This window comes from Fopius arisanus, unplaced genomic scaffold (genome assembly GCF_000806365.1).
Source record: "Fopius arisanus strain USDA-PBARC FA_bdor unplaced genomic scaffold, ASM80636v1 scaffold00031, whole genome shotgun sequence".
NCBI classification, from domain to species: domain Eukaryota; kingdom Metazoa; phylum Arthropoda; class Insecta; order Hymenoptera; family Braconidae; genus Fopius; species Fopius arisanus.
In genome coordinates this window covers 756,989-784,247 of record NW_011887770.1, presented here as the reverse complement: position 1 = coordinate 784,247, position 27,259 = coordinate 756,989, and the positions used below count along the sequence as shown (strand labels likewise).

The window sequence follows — 27,259 nt, the reverse complement described above, 5'->3', positions numbered from 1 at the left end:
AGTCATGTAGTTATCGGAAATTTCAATTATATGAGTTTCAATTCGATTTCAATTAAACAATCACTAAATCTCTCATTTGCTTTTAAAATGCAAGATAAATGAATTTTTCAATGACAATTTGAATTTTCAATAAATTTGGACTTGAAAATTAAGAACCACGTAAAAGAAATTTTCTTTTTCGATTTCTCGTTACTTTGTCGTTGTCAAAATTTTCAAGTCGTTTCACTCGAAATTCAAATGACAATTTTCCATCACTACGCTCGAGTGAATTTTTTCATTAGCTAATGAATAAAATAAGAAAGAAAATTTTCGAAAAATTAGACATCTCAGAACAATCAACGATAAGACATTTAAACACCCAGCAATCATTCACAATATGGCGATTATTAAAACTGGAAGACGCCCACCCGTCTATATTCCACAATAATTAACAACAAATACAATTGATGATTATGACCAATTAACATACATAACTTTATTTCACTTCATTGAGACATTTAATGCAGTGAATTGAATACGAAAAATAATAACATGAATAAATAAAATTTTTTCAGCCGTCATAGGTTCATTTTTTTTTTGAGAGACTTTCAAAGTTTTTTTTTGGGGCATTCCGGTGAATATTTAGTGCCATCGAGATGAAAAAATGATAATTCACCCGTCAAGACCCAATAAAAATTAATTATCGCAATTATTCAATATTACCAAACCTCACACTTGTCCGCAGGATTCATTTTTGATCCCTTCGGGCAGTTGAATTCAGCCGAAAATTCTGGTAGATTCGACAGTGGTCCAATCACTCGATATTTAGGTGGACAATGAGAGTCTTTATCGATTTGAAGGCCTATGGACTCTGGTGTTATCGCCGAACACCAGACTTGGGCAAAATTTAGGAAGAATAATTGCCGATGGGTTAATTGGAGACCCGGCAATGGCAATTGGTCCTGTGAATTTTTTCGGGTGTTCAGGTATGCGTGATAGGCAGCTTTGAGACCGCCATTGTCCGCTATATTTTCGCCTGAAATAAATTTTCTTCTTCTATTACGTATCGTTAGAGATATTTGAAGTGATTGATTTTCTTACCTAGGGTTTGTCGTCCGTTTATGTGTCTTCCTTCAATTTCAATGTCTCCGTATTGCTCGACAAAACACTCGGTTCTGTTTTTGAATCTGTCTATTGTCGCGTTGTTCCACCATTTGTGGAGGTTTCCATGGAGATCGTATTCCCTTCCTGAATTTAAAATCCAAAATAAAAAATCGCTGGTGAAATAACCATTAACCATTTTTTATTTATCAACAATTAATTTTTATCGATTGTTTTTTGGATTGATCGATGTTCTATGACAATGAGAATTTAATTCAATTCATTTCACATCTTTGAAAAATTACAATTGAAATTGAAAATATAAAAACTCGGAATTTATGACAATTTTTCATTAACGGATTATTTCATCTTGTATATTCTGGAAATTCTATAAAAATTGTTGAGAGTTCAGATAAATTGAATTAAATTTATAATTCTAGATGATTTTTACTGGAATTCCAAGAAAATTAATGCTGTATTTTTTATTTTCTATTTTATTCACCTTGATCATCAAACGCATGAGTGAGCTCATGCCCCATGACCACTCCAATACCCCCGAAGTTGAGGCTACTCGGATTTTCCATATCGTAGAATGGATTCTGTAGTATTCCAGCTGGAAAGACAATCTGATTTTTGGTGGGTGTGTAGTACGCATTGACAGTGGGTGGAGTCATGATCCAAGTTGTCTTGTTGACAGGCTTGTCGAGTTTCTCAAGATTCTTCCTCAACGTGTACTTGCTCACTCTGATATTATTCAGAAAGTACTCGTTGGGTCTTATCTGGAGATCCTTGTACCGCTCGTCGAGTTCGTTTGGATTGAGAATAAAATTGGGAAATCCTATCATATCGGTGATTGCATTGGCCTTCTCCTCGGCAGCTTTCCGGGTTTCCTCGTCCATCCAGTCGAGATTCCTAAGATTCTTTACGAATGCAGTACGAATCTCGTTGATCATCTCCTCGGCCTGGAGAAATCACATTTCCAATTGATAACTTAGATTAATTCCATTCCAACTTGTATCAAAATTGTGATTGAATCATTTGAATCGATTCTTTTCGTCGTCGATTATTTATGGTGTGGGATAATGCAATTAGGAGAAATTACACAGGTGGAAAGTGAATTGATTGAATTGAGTTTTAGTAGATGTTTTTCGTACTTTAGGCTTGCTTTTGCCGTGGAAGACCTCTCGGACGAACATGGCACCGATTGCAAAACCCATGACGTTGTTGGTGTCACTGACGCAATATCTCCACTGCTCTTCCCTCCCTTCTGACCCAATCAGGGCCTTTCGAAGGCCCTTGTAGGCCTCTCTGAAGGGTTTTGATAAAAATGCTGTGAGCGATCTCACTGTCTGCCAGACTAAATAATTATTAATAACTCTGAAAAGAGTGAAACAGATGAGATAACAAATTATCGAGAGCTCTCTTAATTGGTTGATTGATTAAAAATCATTCAGAAAATCGTAATTAGTTTTTATTATTCGATCATTGAGGATTTGAACTCACATTTTACCGTCAGTAGTTTTATTGTACTCTTGAACAAGTTTCGTTAGTTTTTTGAAATATTCAGGTGCAAAATTAACAATTGCCGTTTTGCTGTTTATTTTTTTATTCACCAGTTTCGTTGCATTTTGAAAGTAATCCAGCCAGGACATCTGAAATAATTTTCAATTCATTATTTATTTATGAGGTATCGAATAATTGATAAAGAGATGATGTCTTCATCATTTCATCGCTGAAAAATTGTCTAACGCACTGAGAAAAAATATTTTATATATTATCATATGCATATCGATTGGAATAAAATTATTCAATCCTCTAGCAAAAAATGTTTTTTCTCGGTGCAATTGATCCTTCAATTGAAAAATAATTTACGTGTACTGACAAATGGTGCAAGTTTCTGTAATTCACCGACGGTCATGGGATTGTAAAGTTTTTCCTCGTCTCTTCGTTCCTCTTGTGGTGTCGTTATCTCAGCTATTCTCGTCTCAAAATCGATTACAGCTTGCATTTGACGTTGGGCTTCATCGTGTTCACCACCCAGTAACACACCGATCTGACAATAATTATCGTTCAATTTTCAATCAACTCTATCACAACATTCAATATATTAATTTACCTATCGTCAATACCTTGGTCATGTAATCGAGATACGCAGCGAGAACTTTTCCATGTTCTGTCTTGTTGAGATAGTTGTCAGTGGTGGGGAGAGTGAGACCACCTTGATCAATCTGAAATATTTGCAAAACAATAATTAATAATAATTGTTTTGCTAATTGAGTAACCCCCAGAAAATCCAATGGAATTGATTGGAGAGAAAAATGTTGAATGCGTTAATGGAAAAATAGAAAGCGCTGAATAGATGGAGGAATATAGATAAGGGGAATTAATTAATGGAAAATTAATCACTTGGATGATATGTTTGGTGCTGTTCTTGTCATCCTCGTTGACAGCCCACGCAAACAATCCCCCCATGTTGTACACATTCTGCAATATGTGCATGCTCTTCTGGAGACTCCACTGGGTGACATTGAATCCTCCAGTGACATTCCATCCCCCGACGTTCCTCAATAACGTCAGCATTGGCTGTCCCCCAAGGGTCTCGATTGTCTCATTAGCATCCATGCATGACAAGTAATACAATTTTGCCTTCTGCTCGGCTTTTGATTTCATCTCAGTGAGTGGTTTCTCTGTTAAAAATTCCGAAATTCAAAAATTCAGCGACAAATTTAATAAAAAATATTTTTTTTTATCCCTGATTGCTCCGAGATATTCAAATGAATTTAATATTTGAGGGAGATAATTGGGGCAATTAATCCTGAAGCTTTGGAGTTGATGTTTCAATTGAGATAACGTACCCAGGACATTTTTCACAACTAGCTGATTCTCTTGCTCCAATTTTCCAAATGTTCCCCACATACTCTTGCCATCGGGGATGGGATTCTTCTTGATCCAACCACCGCATGCATACTCGTAAAAATCATCGCATGGATTGACCCTGGGGTTGATGCTGTTGATGATTGATGCGGCGACTGTGACGCAACGCTCGGTCAAGCAATGAAGACCTTCGGTAAAAAATTGTGATTAGACACTCGGGTATCGCTTCAACGCCCCGTTGAGATAACATTGATTATTCAGCATTGATTCGGACCATCGGTGTTTGATGTAACGTGGAGAATTTGGGCGTCATTTGATCGCCAGTCGTGCTTTCTTCCTAGCGCCACTATCAGAGCTATTACTGTCAGGAGAAGACCACCGCAGATTACCTCCAAGTACTTCTCCAATGTTGTTCTCGCTCTCCACAGGGTTGTCCCCTAATTATATATGGACAATTGTTCAATGTTGTTTAAATTATGTGGCGAAATCCACGGGTGGCTAACGATCAGTTAATATTACGGAGAGATAGGATATCTCATCAACTTTTTAGCATTATTATGTTGATATCGTAATCGGTACTAGTTTAATTATTATGGAATCTGGTGCGGCGCAATTAATATAAATTACCGAGTGATATCTTATGTGGGTTGCGGATGTACTGATTCCCTCGCTGTTGAGTACCACCGATCCAATACTACTGCTATCCTCATCTTCGAATTCCGCCTGCTTGTACCTCGTCATCTAGGAAAATTTCATCATCTTGAATGATCATTTGAATTTTCAAGAAAAATTCCAGTCTAAATTTCGTGGGTGAAAAAAGAACAATAAGTTCTGATAAAATTCTGAATTGATACCAAATGAAATAAAAACAATAACAAATTAAAATTAAAATTCGCGTATAAAATATATGGAGAATAATAATAATGGAATGAAATTTTAAAAAGAGTACACAATAATAATCCAGATTGCGCGGGAGAACATTCAATGAATCAAAATAAGAGAGTGATTAATTATTTATCCCTGAAACAGTGAATTGTTAATTAACTGGTAGCAAATGCGACTAGGCAGTCGGCACAGTAAATGCGAGTTAAATTTGGTAGACCAGAAATAAATGGAATCCCTCATGTACCTAGAGGCTGAGTGTCCAAGACGACCAGCAGTCTCTCCCCAGCACATAAAAAAATAAATAGATCCACAAAAAAAAAACTAAATGATTTAGATCACTCGTGACTAATGTCCCCTTTACGAATGTTTTCGACACGCGTGTCTGTCCAGTTTCAACCAGCGATAGCAATTCGTTAAACTTCTCTCTTTGACACTCGGTATTATTCACTTATTTTATGATCCCCTCTTTTCCACGGGTTATTCGCTCTCGTTACCAATGCCAACACTCTACTAACGCTTTTCACATGTGATACAACCCGAGGAATTACTGAAATACGCATGATTTTCATGTTGGAATAGAGATGATTTGTGCGCACGCGTTGGGGTATTAATATTTCTGGTAAATAAACGCAACAGGAAAGCCGATGGTCAATTCATATTCATACGAGCCATTTAGATTTTGGGGAAATATTTATCGCCTTTTATTTTTCTCTTGATTTATCTTTCATCCCTTATCTTATTCAAAATTGTTTTTTTCATATTTAATTGATGATTTTATCATTTTGAATTTCAAGGGTTTCGACTGATCGAAAATTGGAAATTGTATTGGATTGTTTAAAGTATTTGATAGATTGTTTTTATACTGGAGTTTTTGAGAAGAAAGTTGAGGGTTTTTTAATTGATAATTTGGGGGATGAAGGATTTGTTTTTTCTGGTGGAAAATAAATTTTCGGTGGTGCTCCAGTCGCACGTAATTTATATTTTGATATTTTATGAATTTCTAATTTTTCGATTAATTAACAAATGGATAATGGCGTTAGCTGTTGCACAGAATTTAGTAATAATTTTTTTTTCAATCAATTTTCCGAGCAGGATCATAGGTTTTGGCATCGGTAGAGGGTACCTGATAAAATATCGTTTTATCTCTCGTGAAAAATAAAAGATCGGGCCCAAAATTCCCATTCCCAGACGATATCTCGAAACCTACGCAGTTATCTTAACAATCCCTTACCTAGCCTCGAAAAGTATCGGATAAAATTTGAATTTCAAAGTTGTTCATCAATTATTTATTACCCCAATCTCGATCTCCATATTGACTTGAGAAAAAAGCCTGTACAACCGTAAGACAGGGGTGAATCAAATTATTTCAATGAAACTTTTTTATTGTAAATGGGTTACCGTAAAAATCGGGAGTGCACGATGGAATGGAAAATCTGTTAATTACCTTAACTGACATTTTGTCACAACGAATGATCAGCCTCACTCAATCCATGTGTTTAAAAATGAAAATCTGAACTCCTAGGACAATTATAAAATTACATTTTCACCGAAATATTAATTTTTTTTAAAATCAGAACCAACTGTTCTCTACGTTGCACCCTGCAGACGTTTTCACTGTTACCCCCGCCCCCATCGCATCCCAATTATTGATTTTCCGGAGTACCTCGTGTGACCATTTTATTACCCCCACATCTGCCATCTAGTATCCAACAATGTCCGATGAGTGATAATAAACATTGATAAATCTCTCGGGGGATTCAATACCCTGGGATTTTCCAGCTCAACATACGGCATAACGATGTCATTATCTCCAGTATTTTTTTCAGATTCAGTGGAAAAAATAACTGGACTAATGGGATCGTGGGGTTGTGGGCAGAAAAGCATTAACTCGGGATCTTGAGTCAGTACTTGGAAATTCATGAATTACTCTCGTTGAAAGACCACAATTATTTCAATTTATAAATGGATTATTAATTCATTAAAATTAGGCACTGGAAAATATTCAAATTTCAGTTTAATAGTCAAAAAAAAATTTAATTGAAAATTTTATTAAAGTTTGAATTCAATTATCCCATAGCAGTTTATATTAATAATGAGAATTAAATTATTTAATTATTTTATTGAAAACTGCAGTGATGGAAGATTCAGAATCTTATTTATTCGAAGATAAATAATTTTTAATTCCAAGTCAATTGTTCCACGGGAATAAATGTCAGTGGGGAAAATGAGGTATTGAAAATGGGTCTTGAATATTCTTTGTTTATCCTTTATTTATTCACTATTATCCATCCACAATTACAGTATGTTAGGTAGATAATGTAGAACAAATGACATCATGATTACACTGAGAGACGAAATAATGATCTTCGATTCGTAATTTTCACTCTAGTATTTAGGTTTTTTTTTTCTTTCGATAGTAAAAAATAAATTTTCTCTTAGATTGCATTTATACATCAATTTTTATCCTTAATTAGTGATTCAATCGGACAGGTCGTAAGATTATATTTGCAAGGGTTAAGGACGATGGGGAACTCGCGTGATTTTCCGCTTTCTCAATCAGCTGGTGAATTAATTAGAGATCGAGAGCCAATTGGCTTAAAATATTAATAGAATATTCAGATACACTGAAAGATAAATTAAACGGGCATTTGCAAGTTCCTCATCGAGTCTCATGCGAATTTCTTTTCTTTTTTTTCAATTCGATATTTTTTGTTTTGCAGGCATTTTTAAAATATTTTTAATTAATTACTTTATTGGCACGTGTTTAGAACGAAATGTTAACTAGTGTGAGATAATAATTTCACACTAATTGCCAATAGTTATGATTGGTCGGCTCATTGGCGGTAATACAGCTGTGCGACTACGACAATTATCTTTTAGAAATTCGCGAAGATCCACTTGATTTTTAATCAATTCGTCGATTCATTTATTTATGGAAAATGGAAAAATTGAGATGTTAGTTGGAAAATTGGAAGTTTGGGGAGAGATCGATGGCTTTGTTGATGGAATATTTTAATTTCATATATTTGTTGATTGAGTCAATTAGTGCCCTGGAGTCAATTATCAAAGTGAAATAGTGGGTAATGGAGTACTGTGAATTTTCGACTTGATTCAAGTCATTCGGATTCGTATATAATTCAAAAAGTTTATTTGAAGAGTTGACTCGAGTCATGCTGAATAATTGAATTGAATCAAGTCGATGAATGACTCCCATAAAATTGAAGAATTGACTGGAGTCAATCTGACGACTAAACTTGACTCAAAGTTAACAATCGAGTCATGCTGAAAATTTTATTTGAATCAGATCAGAAAATTGACTGGAGTCAAGCCGAAAAATTGACTTGAATCAAGTTAAACAATTCCTTGAAATCAAGTCCAAAAAACTGAATTAAATCAGGTGAATGCGTTGGCATGTAAATTCCCATCACAAGATTCTCAACCTTAATTTCAACTTGATTCAAATAAATTTTCAAACTTGACTGAGGACGGCCTCGACTCAGGGTGGCCTTTCAGTAGAAAATTTTAACTCCCCTAGGTGAATTGAAGCCTATGAAAAGAAAAAATAATGAAATCTCAATGAATCAAGCGGATCCCCTGGATAAAACGACTTAATCAAGTGACTTGGACCTCCCAATTCCACCCTTGTGCTTCGAAATATCAAAATGAAAAATTCCCCGACTGTCGGTGGACGTCGAGGGTCGTTGGTCATTAGTTTGAGCTATACCACGTAAATTATACGGAATCGAATGATTGTTAAGCGCATCTAATATCACATTGTCGGATGGATTAATCACTGACGATCTCTCATTGCTTGGGGAATTTAATATGGCTGGTGGGTGTAATTCCGTTGATGCATCATCAACTCGGGTGTCCTGATGGCTGCATTGATGCTGGCAGTTGTCGTGTGATTGGTAGTAATCACAGGTGTGAAGTTGTTGGCCGGTGTAGGGATGGTGGGTGCATGATTGAGCTGTTCGCGAATTATCCGCGAGGGATAGGGGATTGTTTTTAATTCGGGATTGGGCTATTACTGTGTCGTAGCTAGGGGGTGGACCGTACAGCTGATAATAAGGACAGTTCAAGTCATTGAGTACTACATTTGGGGGATGATAGGGGGTTGAGTGGGTGGGTGGTGTGGCGGTGTAGGGGGGCGACGCGGGGGTACCCCTGTGTGGACCTGAGAAATTATTTTTTATACATTTTATTTGACCATAAACAATCAAGATGATTCTGTCAAAAATTCCATAGATATTTCAAACCATTTCCATTTATTTAATTTATTCAATCTATTTTTATAAAAAATATTTCTCTTCTCTAAAAAAAAATTAATTTCGATTCATAATCGTAATTTACGAATGGAATAACCAGAAATTATTGTCACTGTAAATTAGAATTGTCGTATAAAAATATATTAACGAATTCTCAATCATAAATTACGATTACCCAAATGTAATTCGTAATTTATCATCGCAAAATTGTAAATGACGTAAAAGACGTGTCTGAAAGTGTAGAAATCAATTTATCGTGGGTAATTATCGTGACAGATTATTGATTGATTACCTTTCCACATTCGATGGAGAAATACAGTATTTCTCGATGAATTGTAACTGATACTGGCCTGCTGTCCCTGGCACAATGTGCCACGCTGAGGATTACTGTGGGCCCTGGTGTGCGATGACCTCGTAGTCGTGGGTATCACCGAGGCAGCGGCTCGATATCGTCCTTGTAGCCAATACCTGTACCACCAGCCACCCCCGGAGCACACCAGGAACATTATTATCACCAGGAGCCTAGGGATTAATGGGTTAAGGTCATTCTGACATTTATAGAAATTGAGCCTTCGATTTTTTTTTTTTTCAATAATTTTGACGTTACCAGTAATACCACAGGTGATATATCTGAAATCCTGGTGACACGCAGCAACCGAAATTACAGCAGTGTTCGTTTTTTGGACATCTGCAATAAAAAATTTAACAGACAACTCTCGATTGCGGGGTAAAATAATCAGAGATACAACTTACTTGTAATATTTTGGATTACCCCCTATCTCAAAGGCACAGTATTTGATGGCTTCAGCCTGTAAAAATAGGGTTTTTAGTTCAAGGTCGAGTGCACCCCCTACCTTTTCTGGATCCTTGGAGATCACGCACGAAAAATCGAATTGAAGCAAGAGAACGTAATGCATTTGGTAGATTAAATAATTTAAGGAGACATTATCAATTGAAATTAATTAATTGAGTAATTGTCGTGAGATTGTGGATAAGTTAATGAAGGACTCACATAAATTAGACACTCGGACAATCCAGCGACAATGGCCACTCTTTTAATATAGCTTGATATCATGATACCTCGGTATTATTGCCAACATTTGCAATCACAAGTTATGGATTTTAAACGGATTTTTATTAACACAACAGCCATCCACGGCCATCTTGATCCTTCCACCCGCAACAGACTACTGAGTGCTTTTTATATACATAGGACACATGACATTGCGCCCCTCTGTTTATTGATTTTTACGGTGTGACCCTCCTCGTGTATTTGCAGACACCAGTGACGTCAGTTTAAATAATCATCATAATTTTATTATTAAATGCTGGGTTACAGATTTATAAAAATTCATTGGAGAATTATTCCCACACGGAGGGAACAAAAACAGTGGAAATTCTCACGTAGAAATTATCACTTTATCAATGTCACCAAAATTAGTAATTATTATTAATATTGGTGGGCATTTGAGAGATTTTATTTTTCTGCATTCAGATATCGTGGAATATTTTACGGGGTATCACCTTGGAAATTATGACAGATCCTTTGGTCTGTTATCATTGCTATGATAGCTCATAGAAATTAATGTTAACAGTGGACATGTCAATTATTCAAAAGGGCCCGTTTTTTTTTAATAATATATTTCACAATATTCTATCAAACTTATCGTAACGTTTATTTGTTTAATAACATGTCTGCGTTGCTTGAATATTCATTACTACGATACGTTTCCATGTTGTATTTTATTGCAAGTAGTTTTGCATGGGCATGTATCATAGTAACTAGATACGTCACTATGTTTTATCACAGAACATGTCATGATCCATGATAGATTTTATTATTTAGTTCTCTTCGTGTGGAATATCTCGGGCTCGTGATTTCATGAGATTCACAGCGATTTGTGAATTTCATGGGGATTTTTAATCGACTCCAAAAAAATTGGAGCTGTTTCTGGTGGTTTTGGAATTGAATAGTTCCAATTTTGAGTTGCTGTGCTTCAGGGGGAATAGAAGGCAGTAGTATCGGTAGATGCAGGCACAACCCACTGAGAGAATCGTCAGGGCGAGCAGTAAAGAGCCACTGAAAAATCATTGATTATGTTTTTTTATTTATTATTTATTATTGAACAGTATCATTGAATGATTTAGTTGTTGGAAAATCAATCAGGTTTCAATTTTTTGAATTATTCATTCTCGAATTGACAATTTATTCTGACAATTGGGGGTAATTTGAAAGGTACTAGTTAAATTCTTACATTAATAACCAAGTGTTGAACTCGGTACAACATTCATTATTTCCACAGCAGTATTCCTTGCTGGAGCACAAGCCAAACTCGCAATATTGCGCAGATGTCTGAAATGAGAATGTTTTGAAAATAAAATGTTGAGGGTTTTATAATAATAATTGCTCACCGGAGTAATTAAGGAGTTGGTGATGTAGTAAATGACGACGAGTGCCCCTGGTGACATCCTTTTAATAGATTTATCTGGGTGATTAATTGTTGGGTAACACTTGATTATTTAATTATTAATTTTTGAGGCTGATGTCCTTGGATTGTTGCAGCGTTGAATTTTTGAGTTTCTGAGGCTTCACGCGATTGTGATTTCACTCTAGATTATTGAATGATGATTGGGACTGTTGTTGATTATTTGGGGGGGAATTTTTGACATTCTGACACTTCGCGTTGGCATCAACACAATCGGATGAGTCATATAGTTAGCGAATGTGTGTGACATGTGTTGTTGGAGAAAAAATAGGAAAATGATACAATGAGATTGTCTGACAGGAGCAACTAATGTGGAAGATAGCTAGTGACAGTTAGGGTCCCTAGCTGCATCGCCATGCTCACTAGATTCGAGGGGGACATTTGAATAATTTTTTTTCCTGTATCTAAAAAATTTTTTAAACACTCGACATCTTTTGACTCTTGCAAAATTTCGTTGGAATGACTCCATATGATTTTTTCCCCTTTTTTTTCAAGTGCCGTCCATTTTTATTTATAACAATCGATTTGGTGTTCAATTTTCATTCTTCTTTTTGTTGAATATTTCCACTTTATTCGAATATCAAGAATTTGATCTGCAATTTTTGGGAAACAATTATATTTATTATACGACGTGAGTTATTTGTTATCTTGAATAATTCATATCTTTCCCATTTTTTATCCGATTTTCATCCACAATATTTCAAAATCGTCTCCATCTATTCATTCATAACTCTCATAATTTTCCAAATAAATTTCACTCATAATTTTCTCGAAATTCTTCAAAATAGAAAATTCCACTTTTCTCTCAAATTTAAATTGAATATTCCGGATCTCATATTTCTCTGATAAATTAATTTACTAAAAAAAATAATTATTGAAGGTATTTGTGGGGTTTCCCAGTGCGGAATTATCCATTCAAAAAAATGCCGCGCTCGCAGGCTGGCAACTTGGCCGCCACCTTTGAATAGAAATATAAAACCGACAGCAGCAACATCTGCTGCAAAAGAGAATTGAAGACACAATTCACTGTTCAAAGTGATCTGGCGAGGGTACAACACAGTCATCGACTCTTTCTCAACATTACCTCGTACTCCCGGCAATAAATTTCCAATTTATTATCGATATATCGATAGAGATTCATTAATTTGAATGAGTGTCCGATCAATTGTTCAATTTAAACTAATAACGAAACAGTTAAGGCAAAATACGAGTGAAAAAAAGTCTGCGGATTAGATTCAGGTAAATTTTTGACACTCGTTACCTCAATATCTTCTTATTTTTGTTTTGGAGCTAATGTCGAGGGAAATTGTGGGGACAGACAATGGATTTACAGTCGCTCGTGGCAATGGTACTTTCTATTTCGGAATTTCACTCCCGTAAATAAACTGATGGGTAACAAAGAATATTTTATGGAATTGACGATAAATTTCGTGTATAATCGGCGTAAGTCCCTCGGAATTGAAAAAAAAATTGGAGAATTGGTGAAGGAATCGGTATATTGGGATGAGATTTGAGTTTTTCGTCCATCAGTCGTTTTCAGTCGTTTACCTTCTGCGTTTTATTTTATGGAGTTTTTGTGACCCTGGAATTTCGTCCTTAGGGCACCTGTTGACTCATCGAAGAGGTTTCGAGAGCCTCTTTATTGGTGGGGGAATTATCTTAACAGGTGCAACTGTTTAAAATTTAGAAAACTCAATCGGTAGGCAGATGTTCGTAAAAAAACCACAAGTGATCACAAACAAATTGAATTTTTAAATAAACTCGTTCACGAAATAAATCTTTAAACATTAAATATTACGTATGACTCCGGAAGTTGTTTTTCGGAGATTTAAACAATAAATCCGGAGAGACACGAATAACTTTTTCCGTATTCCATTAAAATTTGTGGATAAACAATAAATTTCCGGTTAATGCAGTTGTTTTTTTTTATTCATTTAAAATTAATTACTCAGAAATAATGAAAAGGGTAATTGAAATATCAACAACAAAATTGTACTACACAATTTAATTATTGTTGCAGTTATGGTGGCGATATTATTATTGTTATTGAAATATTGGTGAAAATTTTTTTATAATCTCATTTTATTCCACGTTTTCCATTTTTTTTTTGTTTCGTGGGAATGAGTGTATGAGTGCAATGAAATAGAAATGAGGTTCAATCATCCGCGATAGGATTTTCATCTCATAGACTTTCTCAGGACTTTCCTCTCCCCGTAAACTATAAAACATTAACATTATGTCACTTGAATTTCGATATTAAAATATTCAAGATTTATTCGTCGGCATTAATATTCCCAGCGAGAAAAATTCATGGAAAATAACAATTGACAATTAAACGACAATTCAACAATTGCAAAAATTCGAGAAACACGTGAGAAAGAAAATAGCGAATTCCACTGAAGTCATTCGTTTTTGTGACAATGAATACTTGAATCTCCTTTCCCCGCTCATACGCCTCTTCCGTTTGTTTATATTGTGAATAATTATTCTTGGTGGATCATGGGAAAATTGGATTGTCACGAAATAAAACAGACGAGTGGAAAAATTAACTCCTCGCTGCTGTCACGTGAAAATTTTCAATGAGTGTCATCTCCACGTGAATTTAACACGTACAGCCTTGAGAATAATTACGCATTACTATTTGACATCTATCGATTGCTTCCGGGATTTCTCAATCGCACGATGTGCTATTTCATACAGACGAAACGAGTTCTATTTTTTTTTTTAAACTTATTAAACAATTGCAATTGTTTTTGAGTTTGAAATTACGTCATAATTTTTTTTTAATAATAGAATTTGTTAAAATATTATGTCAAAATTGATAATTAGAAATTGTAGATAATTAGAAATTGTTTAAGAGCAGTTTCACTGTAGATTAGAAAAAATTATTGAGTTTTCATTTTTCAAGGAATTAACAAACGAGTGATTGTGATAACTCCTTATCGTCGGCAGTGGGCGGTATTCTCATTTTTCTTGCTTTTCTTTCGGTTGATTATCGTTCATATGCTCTGAGCTATTCTTACTCCACGTGGGCACGAGTGATACCGTTTAAAGGAAATAATCAGAATTTGTAGACAGCTGTCTCGTAATTCCCGGATAGGCCATTTAATTTCAAGGAAATACTCATGAAATCACGAATATCGCGATTTTTTATTTTCAATCCATTAATTAATACGATTTTCGAAGAATAATCTGTGTGAAATCGATAATTTATTTATATTAATATCAATATTTATAATCCTTTAATTATTTCAAAAAATACTGAATTTTCCACTTTTTCAAAAAATTCACTCCAAATTTTCGTCCAAATATTTTTAGTTATCGATTATATTTCTAATTCTATCATCAAATTCTTGGGAAATTGAAAAATTTAATTAGTATATTTGAATATTCATTTACCGTCCGAATAAAATATCAAATTTTCACGACGAGATTAAAAATTCCATCGAAAATTCCCGCTGTCCTTGAAATATCAGTAATTACCATAAAACGCTGAATTTCATTTTTCATGAATTAATTTTGGAATTGATATCAAGTTCGAATATTGTGGCAATTATTTACGGATGAACTAATCCCAAATTCAATTCCATAAATCGAGAATTTATTCAATCGTTACGAACAATTAAAAAATTTCTAATAAGACTTGATGTCTTATTAGAAATTTTTTAATTTTTCCTTTTTTCTTCAAATTTTTTTTGCTAGTACTTGTTTTTTAATTTTGTTTTTTCATTTGTATTATCCATTCTCTAGATGTACTCGTGTGCACATACTTTCCCTGCTTTCGCCCCGGACTTAGTCAATTCGTCCAGGAAATAATGTACCGTTACAAAGTCTCTGTACGAAAATGTAAACTAGGAAGAAAAAAAGCTAAACGATTCAAGTGTCTTCACAATTCGTGAGACAAAGAATGAATTTTTTTTGCTTGCACCGGAAACCGGTGAAAGCCGGGGAAAAATTGAGATCAACGATTCGAGTTTTGAATAATTTAACTGATAACGTTAACTAATTAATCTCGTCGGTTCCGATCTGCGGAATTCTAAACGTTCGTTTAGCTTCTTCGGGAAGAATTATTCTACTCCGTTTACGATTGAGAGTAAACAACCCGGCAATGAGAAAAAACATTATTTCTGTCAATTGATACCAATTTACTTGTGTCTAACAAATTGACTTGAGACGGGAATTTAAATGAGAATTTTATGCGCACATTCCAGGCGATTTAACTATTGAATGCTGAGTGAATTTTCCGGGATTTTCCTTGAGTCCGTTTGAAGGGAAAGTGTCCCTGGAATTTATCAATTTAATTAAAAATTCAAAGGAATTTTGAGAATTAATTAATTTTTAAAAAGGTGCTGATGAATTTCGCGGAAATTCGGTGGTTTAGAAAATTCCGAAAGATCGGAAAGTTTTTCTCGAAATTTAAATGGCTATTTTTCTCTAGCATCTGTACTAATTAGATTTTTTTGTCTTCTCAGTGGAACAAGTGCTTTTGAATTTCAATAGAATGAAAATGACGGGTTTCCGCGCCCGTGTTTTTGTATTCAAGGCTAAATATCTTCTCTTACTGGTACTACCATCCTCCGTTCACTCTTTATAAACCACTTCTCCACAATTTTTTTTTATCACCGCCTTTCGTAAACATCAACGTGCGTAGTTCATCCCACGTTAATCGAAGAAATAGCCAAATCTCAGGTGTCAATTTAAATCCACGCCCAAAAAATATTAATTAATTCATTAACTGACATCTCATACCACCGCCCAAAATGCCATATAACACATATAAAATCAATCAACTAATTATTAAAAAACGATTGAAAAATAATTTAATAATTAAACCGCGAGGCGTTGAAGTAGTAAAAATAAAAAATGTCATTTGATTCGGTCAAGTCGCGAGTTTGCGGGGAATATCTCAGGATCTGAGGGAGAAGGCAAAATTTTTGTAGATACCTTTTTTGCGGGCCTCATTTCAATCTACAAAAGAAGTCCCCAGTGAATTTTCGATATCGCTTTCAGATTTTGAGATATTCCCCGAAAACTCGGCTGTTAAAAAACCGCGACTTTACGTCGTCACTGCAGCGATGAATTCCAGTTAAATGTTTGCATTAAAATAGAGACTCAAACGAACATAAAAATTTTATTCGTATAAATTAGAATTTCCAGTATTTTATAGGTGCAATTCAATTAATATTTCTCCAACCATCGCAAATTCAATTTCGACAATTTCAATTCAATTAACATAAAATAATTTCTCAATTTTTTAATCATCAATATCATTCACACGACATTACCCAATACCAATCGATCCCATAATAATTCCAACAACAATTGCGATAATATAAATATATCCACATTATATTGCATAATCTCATCAATATTCCACCAATTAACGAATCAATTAAAAGATAATTATTTAACGAGCGTTCGGGGAATAAAAATTCTATCAACTCTCATCTGGAAAATTTTCCTCGTGTTTTTTTTTTTTTTCTAAACTAACCGATCGGTAAGAGAAACAATAATCACAAAGGCGAGGGGGAGGGGGTGGGAGGGAATGGGCGGACGCTGATCTCGTCCGCGACTGGTACCACCATCTTTCCTCCCTCCCTCTTTACCTTCCCCCCCTCCTCTTCCCCACCACTCCCCCCCAAAATTTCTGCCTTTTAACGCAGAATCCACCGATAAAACAGAAATAAATAAATAATGAATGAATGCATGACCCAAAATTGGTAAATCAAATTGTAAATTGTTTTGAAAAAATTATTTATGCATGGGTATATATATATGTGGTGGTAGGAATGACTCCACGAGTTGTTCTGACACTTTCTCAGTCTGAGTCGAGACAGCGGAAAGTTCAGAATTCCATTAAACGTCAAATCGCTGGTTGTACGCGATTTTCAGTGTTTTGGAGATTGTTTATAATTCTGGGGAGAGTGACTGTGGAGTGCCTCGGGGTGTCATTGAATATTTTTTTATGTGAGTTGAAATGACGGTAATTTTTCAGTAATTCATTCACTTAATAAATATTCAGTTGAATTTTAACTGAGGAAGTGTGGGGTAATAGGGAATGGTTTTTATTTAAATTGGAATTGTTGCAATTGATAATTTTCCGGATCACAGAATTATCATGTGAAATTATAACCGATTAGTTGATAATTCATTACTAAATTGAGAAGATAATTACTAAATCCTCAATTTATCTATTTATTTTTACATATTGTTATTATTATTATTTGCAATTATTTATGATTGTACGCGAAAAAAAAATTGCTGAAGGTTTTGAAAAATTCTATATTTGAATTGTATGTGGAAATATTAATTGTGGATTATAATAATTGCAAATTAAAAAATTGTGAATGTAGAATAAGATTTGGATTAATAATCTGAAAAATGGTATGAGCGGGGTTTTGAAGGATGAGGTTGATTAGAGGCTGAAGCCGGTTAAATCCCGTCTCTTCGGGTGCAAAGTGTCTTTATAGCGGTATTACCCTTTTTATTCGTCTGTAATACATCCAGCTAGTGCATGACTATCCAAAGGCCACATCGTCTTTCTCGGTGCCCGAGTTATTCCCTCTCATCCCGATTAACCTTGAAATAATTTCCACACAAGCGCAATAATTTACCATTAAAAAAAAAATCGTGATTCACACGAGAAATTAATAATTGATAATCAATGATTTTTCTCTGGTTCGAGATACAATACGATAAATCGAATGAAATTTCCAATATTTCGTGATAAATTTCCACAAGAATATAACTTCAAATTTATTATTGTTAGATATCACTCGTGATTACAATTTTTGCAATATTAAATTGCAGATTCTCAGTTGCTGCGTTGTTATCGTACGTTTAGGGTAATTTTTGATTGGGAAAAAATGAGAAATTTTGATGACAGGGGGAAAAATAAAAAACCGTGGAAATTGTTGAATTTTAGAATCTCGTGGTTGTTCACTGCGGTATCTATTTTTGAAGGCGAGAATAGAAGTGGAGAAAGTGTGCGGCTGGCAATCGACCCGTCAGCCATTTTCTAATCGACCGCATCCGGAGGAAAAATCGACCTTTCCCTTCTTTCTATCTTCAATTATAGGGATTCGCAAAAATCCTCAAATTGTTTCCGCTAATCGATCTCCAACCAATCCAATCAGAATTACTAATGAGCAGACGCAGAGAGCAACTCGCGCCAATAAAAAATCATTCATTTATTTATTTATTTTTTTCGGGGGGAATTAATGCGCATTTAGTACCTTTGCACTAGCTAGTAATTCGCAAGGTGCAAGCACATAACGTTACAGACTCGTCCAGTCGAACGGAAACTGGTTTACAGTTGTGTAGTTGGCGGAAAAGGAAAAAGAAAATTTTGATACAGAGAAAAAGTTGCTTCTCCCTCGAGACTTGAAACAGACCCACAAGTCGGTGGAAAGTCATTGAAATTTCATGGACAATTCGTTAATCATTCAAGTACATATTTAAAATGAGAACAAGTATTTAATATACTTGATTCAAGTATAAAATCTGTTTTATTCCACAGACTTTGCGAATTTTCCAACAATTGAACTGAAATTGTCGATCAATAAATAATAATTGAATAATTAATTAATTCATTTATTTCTGGTGAAGTCAGAAATTTGGATCACACGAAATAGCAAAAATTATTATTTTTTCACATCTCGACTCTCCACTCACTGACCACTTCACTATGTACTGATACTGAAGGCTAAGACGAGGCGTTACCTTGAGCACATTATGCAATTATTTTATATTCATCGAACACAAGTGATGATTGATAGATGATTTTTCATATTTTAAACAAATGAAAAATTCAATCCTCCCATTTAATTCCGTAATTAACCCCTGAATCATCGATACAATTCTCTAAAATCGAAAATTCCATTCGTAATTTTGATTTTAAGAAATTTGAGGTCATGTACATTTTGTACCGTACACTGTCCCCTGTGTAGGAACTATCAGCGTTAATGAGTCATTAGAATGCCGCGCTTAAGGTCGCATGATCATGAATAATTAATGAAGTGCGCGACAACAATATGACGGATAAGAGGGCATTATGATACTTTCGCTCAATTTAAACCGGGTTATCATATCGTGATGAAAATAAAATTGTAATGAGAGATTATGTTCCAGTCTCGGTGCACCACAATTGATCATTGGCATACATTATCGCAAGTGAAAACTCAGTGCAGAAATGTAATTAATATTTAGAATTAGAGAGTTGTAGTCATTCCTTTCTCCATAAATCCATACGCAAATCGATGCACATATGTATTTTACATAGAATTTATATTTATATATATTCTTAGAGGTCAATATTTTTTTTAATCTTGAGAAGGAAAATTTATTATTTTATTGATTACGGGGGTAATTAGTGAGAAATTAATTCTGGAGATTTAAAAATAAATCCTAGATATCTGGACACCCGGTAGACAACAGAACAATACCGCAATGAGCACGTGAGAGGTTTCGTACACCTATCACTTTCCGTTGGTGTTCTCCAGTGTCTGAAGCTCATGAGGTGTAAATTAAGAGAATTTATCACGAATTCATGAGCTCTGGCGCAAAATCCGCGTTAAAATTCCCAATTAAATATTCTACGAAGAAAAGGATTATTTGAAAAGAAAAATCGGTTCGGTACTCGATCAATCATTTCCGCGGAACTGAAATATTCCAACGATCACAGGATTTGTTTTTTCTGTGTTGTATATCCCGAGGAATTTTTTGAATTTTGTTGAAAATTCGATGAAAATGAAAATCGGAATTTTTTGAAGGTAAATATTATTTCTCGTTCCTAAATTTTTCCATCATTTTGTTATTTTTATAAAAATCGATATTATAAAATGTAAATTGAATTTCTGATGAAGTCTCAATGTTTTTGTAAATTTATTAAAATGTTTATGATGGAATAAATTGAATTTTGGCGAGTGGATTTACCACTCGAGGCGTTGGAAATTAGAAAAGATTTCATTTAATTTTTTTGTTATTTTGACGATGAACGAAAATGGAATGAAGCATTTGTTTTTTTTTTTTTGGTTTATTACGGGGTTTGAGTTGATTTAATATTGACGCCCTGGTGATAACCCACATAATGATAAAAATCACAGGCATGTCGAGAAAAATAACAAGACTGAAAGGTTACTGCACCTTTCAACTCGTATCCCACTCGTAACGTCTTTGTGAGGCGAATAATAATGCGTTTTTTTAAATAAAACAACCGTTCTCGAAAATATTTTGAGGGGTTAACAGTGGGCGAACAAGAGATTTTATCCGGATAGAACAGCTGTAGAATAGAAATTTTCTCTTTCTCTAAGAATTTTTAAGAGAATTTGATATTTTTATTGATACGGTATACGTTACGTCTGGTGGAAGAATTAACGAGTGAAAATTACAAGTTAAAAATTAATTAATCAATTCCTACGGTCGTGATTTAACCCGACAAATTGTCGAGTTGAAATGAAGATAAACGAGTGATTTAACTCATCAGATAGTCGCGTGAATGGCTCGGTTTGTGCTTTATGGAATTGACCCAGTATTGGGTCACTTCAAAGACACTTTAGAAAAGAGGCTATTCACTCACCTAAACATCCAACCCACTCAGACAGCCACGAGTTGTCTATTATTAAATAAGAAAATTACACATTGAATTATGGGTAACAAACACTCAAATGTACCCCAATTTATCTCAGTGTTTTCCATTTATTTTTAGCGACCCTCTCATTTTTATTCTTCACTTCAGATTAATTGAGCTAACGATTGAACGATTGAACGATTGAACGATTGAACGATTAAATCAACATGAGAAATTCAACTTTACTCAAATGGGCCCAAAACTCAACGAATAATAAGAATCAACCCAGTAAAAATGGAGGTAAATCCTATTTAAACAAATTATGAGTCTTTTGTTATTGTTATAATTTATTGAATTGTAGGAACAAACAAAAATTGGATTCACCCACCAGACGCACTCCAGAAGGGCCACATCGCGTACCTAGTCAAGGTACAGTAACTGATTAATTTATTTAAGCCTTTGTCCCAATTTCCATACGACACAATTGTATAATTCATCATCTCAGTTGAAGAAAAAATAATGAAGTAATAATAACGTCTGAGAATACTGTGACCTCAGTACTGTAATATAAAAGTGGTACGTCACCTTGACGTACGGTTTCCTTTCATTTCTCTTTTTTTGTTGGACATGATACCTGGAAATGGGAGTTTTATCGTATTATTTTTTCAGTATTTGGGGAGCACTGAGGTCGATCAACCCAAGGGAATTGAAGTCGTCAAAGAAGCTATTTGCAAGCTCAAATTTAATCAGCAATTGAAAAAGAGCGAGGGATCTAAAATTCCCAAAGTTGAGCTAACTATCAGCATCGATGGAGTGGCAATTCAAGAGCCCAAAACCAAGACTACTCCAAAGGTAATTATCATCTCATTATTCATTGCTTAATTGTTCCATCAATGTTTATTTATCTTCAGCGAATTATGCATCAATATCCACTCCATCGTATTTCGTACTGTGCCGATGACAAAGGTGAAAAGCGATTCTTCAGTTTTATCGCGAAAGAAGAGAACGCCGAGCGTCACACGTGTTTCGTATTCGTGAGTGATAAATTGGCTGAGGAAATAACGCTGACGATTGGTCAGGCCTTTGGTCTGGCATACCGTCGATTCCTGGAGACATCAGGAAAAGATCTGGAGACCCAGAGACGGTGTATGGTACTCCAGCAGAAGATTCGTCGATTAGAGCAAGAGAATAATACATACAGACAGAGATTGCAGGATATTTGTGCCATCAAGGGATCAGCAGATGTCCAATCGTATTTGGCTCATCACAATCTACCGGACATTCTTCATGTGTCAGTGAGTTCAGAATCACCACCAGAGGGTGGAGCAAGGCTAAATGGCAATGCCAAATTAGGAAAGAGTGATACCAATGGCAATACGTCGAATGGTGGACAACAGCCACCACCCGTGCCACCCAGGAGCTTTGACAAAAGTTTTGATGATGATTTTATGGATAAACAGGTGCCAACGCCGGTCGTTGGTACTAAACTCGAGGGATTACTTATGGATGAATTTGAAGAGGAGGAGGAGGACTTCAATCCTCGTGCTTATGAAACAGCTAGTAATGGATTCAGTCTTAATAGCTGTTCAATTGCTAATGGTGAGGCAACTAGTCCATTTGCATCGACTAATGGCACATCAACGTCACCACCACTTTTGGCACCACCACCCAAGGCTAAGGACTCGAGACGTCAGAATGGCGTGAAGGAGGATCTTTTTGGCAGTGTACCCTTCAATCCACCAGCTCCAAGCTCAGCCAGTGATTTTAATGATCCTTTTGAAATGGGGGAATTCGCTAATCTCTCTATGTCAACCACCACCAGTCAGCAGGATCTTGAGAATGCCATTGGGCTGCTTGATAAAAGGCTTCTGGAAATGAAGGTATTTCCGTAAAAATTATATTGCACGTTACACTTGAAATTTCAAATAAAAATCTTGATTTTTTAAACTTACAAGTGGAATTATCAATCGACGAATCGATGAATTTTTTTAATATTCTGATAATTGTATATTTTATCAGATAATGATTATTTATAATGATTATAAATTAATATAGGGGAAATATTACATTTAAACTGATGTAAGTGGAAATTGAGGTGAAAATTCAAGTGTTATTTTCTTTAATTCTTTGATGAAGACGTGAAAATCGAGAGTTTTGATTTGATAAAGTGACGATGATGAATTTCAGGATGGATTCAGTCGAGGATTGACTATGGGAACTGATGACTTCTCCCTGGAGAGTCTTGATCCTCTGAGAAATTGAATATTATACTTGCAGTCCACAACCTAAACAGATCAAATGAAATTCGTTAATCGTCGGACGATTTTCTGTCCTGCTAGCCAAAACAGATATCAACGTCCACAGAGACCAAAATTAGTCAATTAATGTGTTATTTATATAACGGTGATGTTTATCGATATTCTGTAGATTAAGAGATAGTGGTAGTGCATTATTTACTCGTACGCTATGAAGACTAAAAACATTGTTCTCTCACTTGATGAAGAATATGGCTCGGTATTTTGACGGCCATTTTATCCTCGAATTCGATAGACACTGGGTAATCATTGGGATTGTGAGACAAATTCAATCCATCATTTATTTTTATTTTTCTGTAAATATCTTGAAAATTGAGGGATTTATCGAAATTTTTCACACCTTGATTTTCGTTTTAATCGTTTTTTTTTTGTACATTAAAATGGTCATTTTATTGAGATCAGATGAATTTTCTCACCTGTCTATTCATTTTGTATTCTTTATTCACATCAACTAATGAAAAACTTACCAGATAGATACTCATAGAGCTGAAATGAGCAAATCGGTAATTAACTCGAGTCGAGATGAAACAATGAATTATAATTAATGGGTATCTACTCTTTGAGTCCCAGTAAATACGATAATTATCATTCATTATTATAATTATTTTTGTATTAACTTTAATTGATTATGTGGTATGTAGTGAATGCTTGAAATGCCAACAGATACATTGAATCGTTGAAATAATTATTGTTATAGCTTGATGATGTTGAATTTAATTTTTCTCTCACAGTTCTGAGTGGAAGTGAATTTTTATTGGATTTTTCGTTAGAGAGACAAACAATGGATTTTGTTTATATTCTGTTTCAGTAATGGTATTTTTTAATTACTAGATTTTTATTCGGTCCAGTCACCAGTCAAAAATATAACATATGGAGGTACGATATTTTTCAACGTGATAATTAATATTGGACGATCCATGGGGAATCTATCGTGTGGACAGTAGTAGAGTGAAGAATGACATGGTCGCTCTCATGGCCTTTGAAAAATAATTGTCATCATCATTGGTTGATTTTTTATGATTTATCATTGACTTACAGCACCAAAACTCTCCATGGACATTACGTAGCACTTGCCGGCTGTTATTTGACAGGGATTTGCACTTCGCATCATTATGGGGAGAAGCATTCGTTGGGCTTTTGGGCTCAGGGTGTACCATTCACTCTGGTAACTGAAATAAAACAGCTATCATTTATTGATGGATGCTAATAGTCTTCGATCACTTACACTGACAAAAATATACTCTCACTCTCGACTATGAGAGTGTGGCCTTGCCAGCTGCTCCAGAATAAGTGGTAAATTGTACCGACGTTGAATGATGCAAATCTGATTATTTCACTTACTTCACCACCTTTTATTACGATCTGAGTATTCAATACAAAATTCGTTAGTCACTGGTTGGTGGTAAGGAAAAATTACAGAATTAAAGAAAATTAATAAGAGACGTTAAACTATTCCTGAAAAAAAATCTGAATAACAGAAAGCAGCGGAAATCATTAACGGAGTAGAAGCTTCAAAAAATGGTATCCTAGATCTGTGGAAAGTAAATCGTCGGAAGGAATTGATTTAATACTTGCCATCATACCAGTCAATGTTATCACCAGAATGCTCATACCAACAAGAAGTAGGAAGAGTAATGTGCAAGTGGATTCCAAGTATTGCACGTACCTATCGATAAATATATCGAATTAATGGAGACGGACTTCCATTCTCAAATTAATTCATCACAAGTTAAAGAGTATAAAAAAATTAATATAAAACTTCTGCACTTCATCTGAGGAATTCCATCGAATTTCCGCAGACAAATTATTACCATTTGAATACCCATATTGATAGACAACGAATCGTCGTGTGATTTTATTAAACTTACTCAAGAATATTAGTTTGCATATCGGCGCACAATTGCAATCGCTTGCATGCACTCTCTCCATCACCTGTTGAATCCTCAATATGAACACTCTCTAAATGCGATCTAATGGCGAACGGGGGTAAAAATATTGAACTCGTCAAATTTTCAACGCACAAAATTCACTCTCATCACACGGAGAACAATTTATTTAAAAAATTATCCTAGTAGATAGTAATAGTGTAGCCTAGTGACAACTCGGGAATTTTTACCATAACATCTCTGTAAAATTAACTGAACGTTGATTTAAATTAAAAAACTCAACGCTCTGTAATTTACCTGCCATTTTTACGCTACATGATTACAATCTGTTGATGTAATTTTTAAAATAAATTTTTTACCGTGCACCTTCAGACATCCACTTACTTGAGAATAGCGCACATGCCACAAGTGTGACTGATGAATATCGAGAATAAATTATCGAAGAATATAACGGGTCCGAATAGAACAGGCACAGTCAGATAGGCGTGGAGCACAATGAAGTAGTAGTATTCATTCTGATCAATCCAGTATTCAGTTTGATACAGAAATATTCGTGGGCGAGATTGATTGAGAGGTATACATATGTCCATTAGTATCGGAATTGCTGGGGCACCCAGGAACAAAAAGAGCAATCCGTAGATTGTCACTATCCAATTAATTTTCGATTGAATGAAATCAGAGAAATTCGATCGATCATATATGAAAAGAGATAAACAATATTTCGACATCAAGTAACGATGTAATTTTTTAATTTTATAGAATCAACGTAAGTGCCAAAAAAAATCTATTAAAAAAAAATGAAAATGTAAACTAAACAATGTGATATTTTATTTGGAGCTCGGGGAAATTTTTCGGCACTTACTTTCCTCTGTTATGAATCGGTGGATGAATATTTCATAATTGTTTCAGTACTTGCATAAATATTATTCATTTTCCTCGCTCGCTCCGAGAATTTCTTCAGCAATTGAATGTCACGTTCGGTTTTCAAATCTCTCCAGTCTCTCTCCATAGACAGTAGTAGTCCCTTCATCTGAATAATTTTCACATTTAATTAAGTCCGTGTGCCACTCAATGGTATACACTGAAATTACCCTGTCATGATTGAATGCCCAAGTGAAGTACTTCAAGTACGATGTACCATACGACCCAGCCATTGGAACACATTCCATCACTACATCAATGTCGTTCAATGATTCCGCGAATTTTGTTATCTGAAATTCTCCGAAAATCATTGAATAATCGATAATTAATCCTCGCAAATCAGGGAATAATTCGTTACCATTGGTAAAGATATACTGGTGATGAGAAAAAGTGTGAGACACTTGAAGATTTTATTTCTCCGTGGTGACTGAAATGGCCACTGTCCCATCAACTTGAGGGCCCACCTGGTAGGCCTGTAATAATCACTATCCAGCATGTTCTCCATCTCGACTCTGAGTGACAACTGGTGTCGTTAGAGTGAGAATTATTCTGAATTTTTTAGTGAGGCGCCGGCAGTCTGCACTCATTGCAGATTCTCTTGGACGAATGAATTGGGAGATTGTAATTGCTGTCGCACCAATTTTGGTGTTTAATCATTGATGACGGGGAGAACTCACGGTGAACGATAGCCTCACACGTCACCAATTACCCCATAACGTATTCATGCAGCATGCATCGACTATTTTAACCGTACCTTTTTAGTCTGGGGAAGACGAGGCGACTGAATGTGCGGGAGTTGCTAATTGTTTTCCGATAAAGTTTCAAGTGAAATCGTAACGAAAGGGGAATATTCGTGTCGTCTCAGACTGTGGGAGTTGTGCATCATTTTGGGGGTATATACGGGGAGATATTGAAGAAGTAAGTCGGCCTGTCAGATTATTCCGTGCTATAATTGTTATATTAAAAAATATCATAT

General features: G+C 35.0%; 4 protein-coding genes across 9 annotated transcripts in view; 1 reads left to right on the top strand and 3 right to left on the bottom strand.

The window, feature by feature from the left end:
* The window catches only part of LOC105265694 (PTB domain-containing adapter protein ced-6), a 42,872-nt gene extending 18,694 nt beyond the window's left edge, over window positions 1–24,178 (top strand). The window contains exons 1-6 of one of the 5 annotated variants that reach the window (XM_011303326.1): window positions 12,611–12,832; window positions 21,330–21,461; window positions 21,523–21,590; window positions 21,831–22,013; window positions 22,073–23,041; window positions 23,349–24,178. In XM_011303326.1, the coding sequence (XP_011301628.1) occupies window positions 21,389–21,461; window positions 21,523–21,590; window positions 21,831–22,013; window positions 22,073–23,041; window positions 23,349–23,423 (1,368 nt within the window). In that variant the 5' untranslated portion in view covers window positions 12,611–12,832; window positions 21,330–21,388 and the 3' untranslated portion in view covers window positions 23,424–24,178. Of the gene's footprint in view, window positions 1–12,610; window positions 12,833–17,394; window positions 17,561–21,299; window positions 21,462–21,522; window positions 21,591–21,830; window positions 22,014–22,072; window positions 23,042–23,348 lie in introns of those variants that run through there. The other 4 variants (XM_011303328.1, XM_011303327.1, XM_011303331.1 and 1 more) reach the window with 4 other exon arrangements.
* On the bottom strand, window positions 245–6,460 carry Nep3 (Neprilysin 3). 2 transcript variants are annotated; one of them, XM_011303323.1, is made up of 12 exons: window positions 6,284–6,460; window positions 4,582–4,695; window positions 4,229–4,391; window positions 3,936–4,142; window positions 3,487–3,767; window positions 3,210–3,308; window positions 2,963–3,133; window positions 2,584–2,732; window positions 2,235–2,457; window positions 1,583–2,042; window positions 1,081–1,227; window positions 245–1,015 (listed from the first exon to the last, which is right to left on the bottom strand). In XM_011303323.1, exons 1-12 carry the CDS (start codon window positions 6,293–6,295, stop codon window positions 699–701), a joined length of 2,343 nt encoding a protein of 780 aa, XP_011301625.1. In that variant the 5' UTR covers window positions 6,296–6,460; the 3' UTR covers window positions 245–698. The 2 variants fall into 2 exon arrangements, with proteins under 2 accessions (XP_011301625.1, XP_011301626.1); XM_011303324.1 differs by lacking the exon at window positions 6,284–6,460 and adding an exon at window positions 5,084–5,359.
* Window positions 7,107–11,924, bottom strand: LOC105265693 (uncharacterized). Its single transcript, XM_011303325.1, has 7 exons — window positions 11,520–11,924; window positions 11,363–11,460; window positions 10,120–11,187; window positions 9,861–9,916; window positions 9,715–9,795; window positions 9,400–9,629; window positions 7,107–9,016 (listed from the first exon to the last, which is right to left on the bottom strand). Exons 3-7 carry the CDS (start codon window positions 10,180–10,182, stop codon window positions 8,448–8,450), a joined length of 999 nt encoding a protein of 332 aa, XP_011301627.1. The 5' UTR covers window positions 10,183–11,187; window positions 11,363–11,460; window positions 11,520–11,924; the 3' UTR covers window positions 7,107–8,447.
* Window positions 23,851–26,813, bottom strand: LOC105265695 (odorant receptor 13a). The gene is made up of 9 exons (XM_011303332.1): window positions 26,642–26,813; window positions 26,454–26,573; window positions 26,275–26,392; window positions 25,747–26,008; window positions 25,345–25,446; window positions 25,052–25,142; window positions 24,702–24,838; window positions 24,513–24,645; window positions 23,851–24,453 (listed from the first exon to the last, which is right to left on the bottom strand). The coding sequence occupies exons 1-9, from the start codon at window positions 26,786–26,788 to the stop codon at window positions 24,403–24,405; spliced, it is 1,161 nt and encodes a 386-aa protein (XP_011301634.1). The 5' UTR covers window positions 26,789–26,813; the 3' UTR covers window positions 23,851–24,402.
* Between the last annotated feature and the right edge of the window lie 446 nt (window positions 26,814–27,259).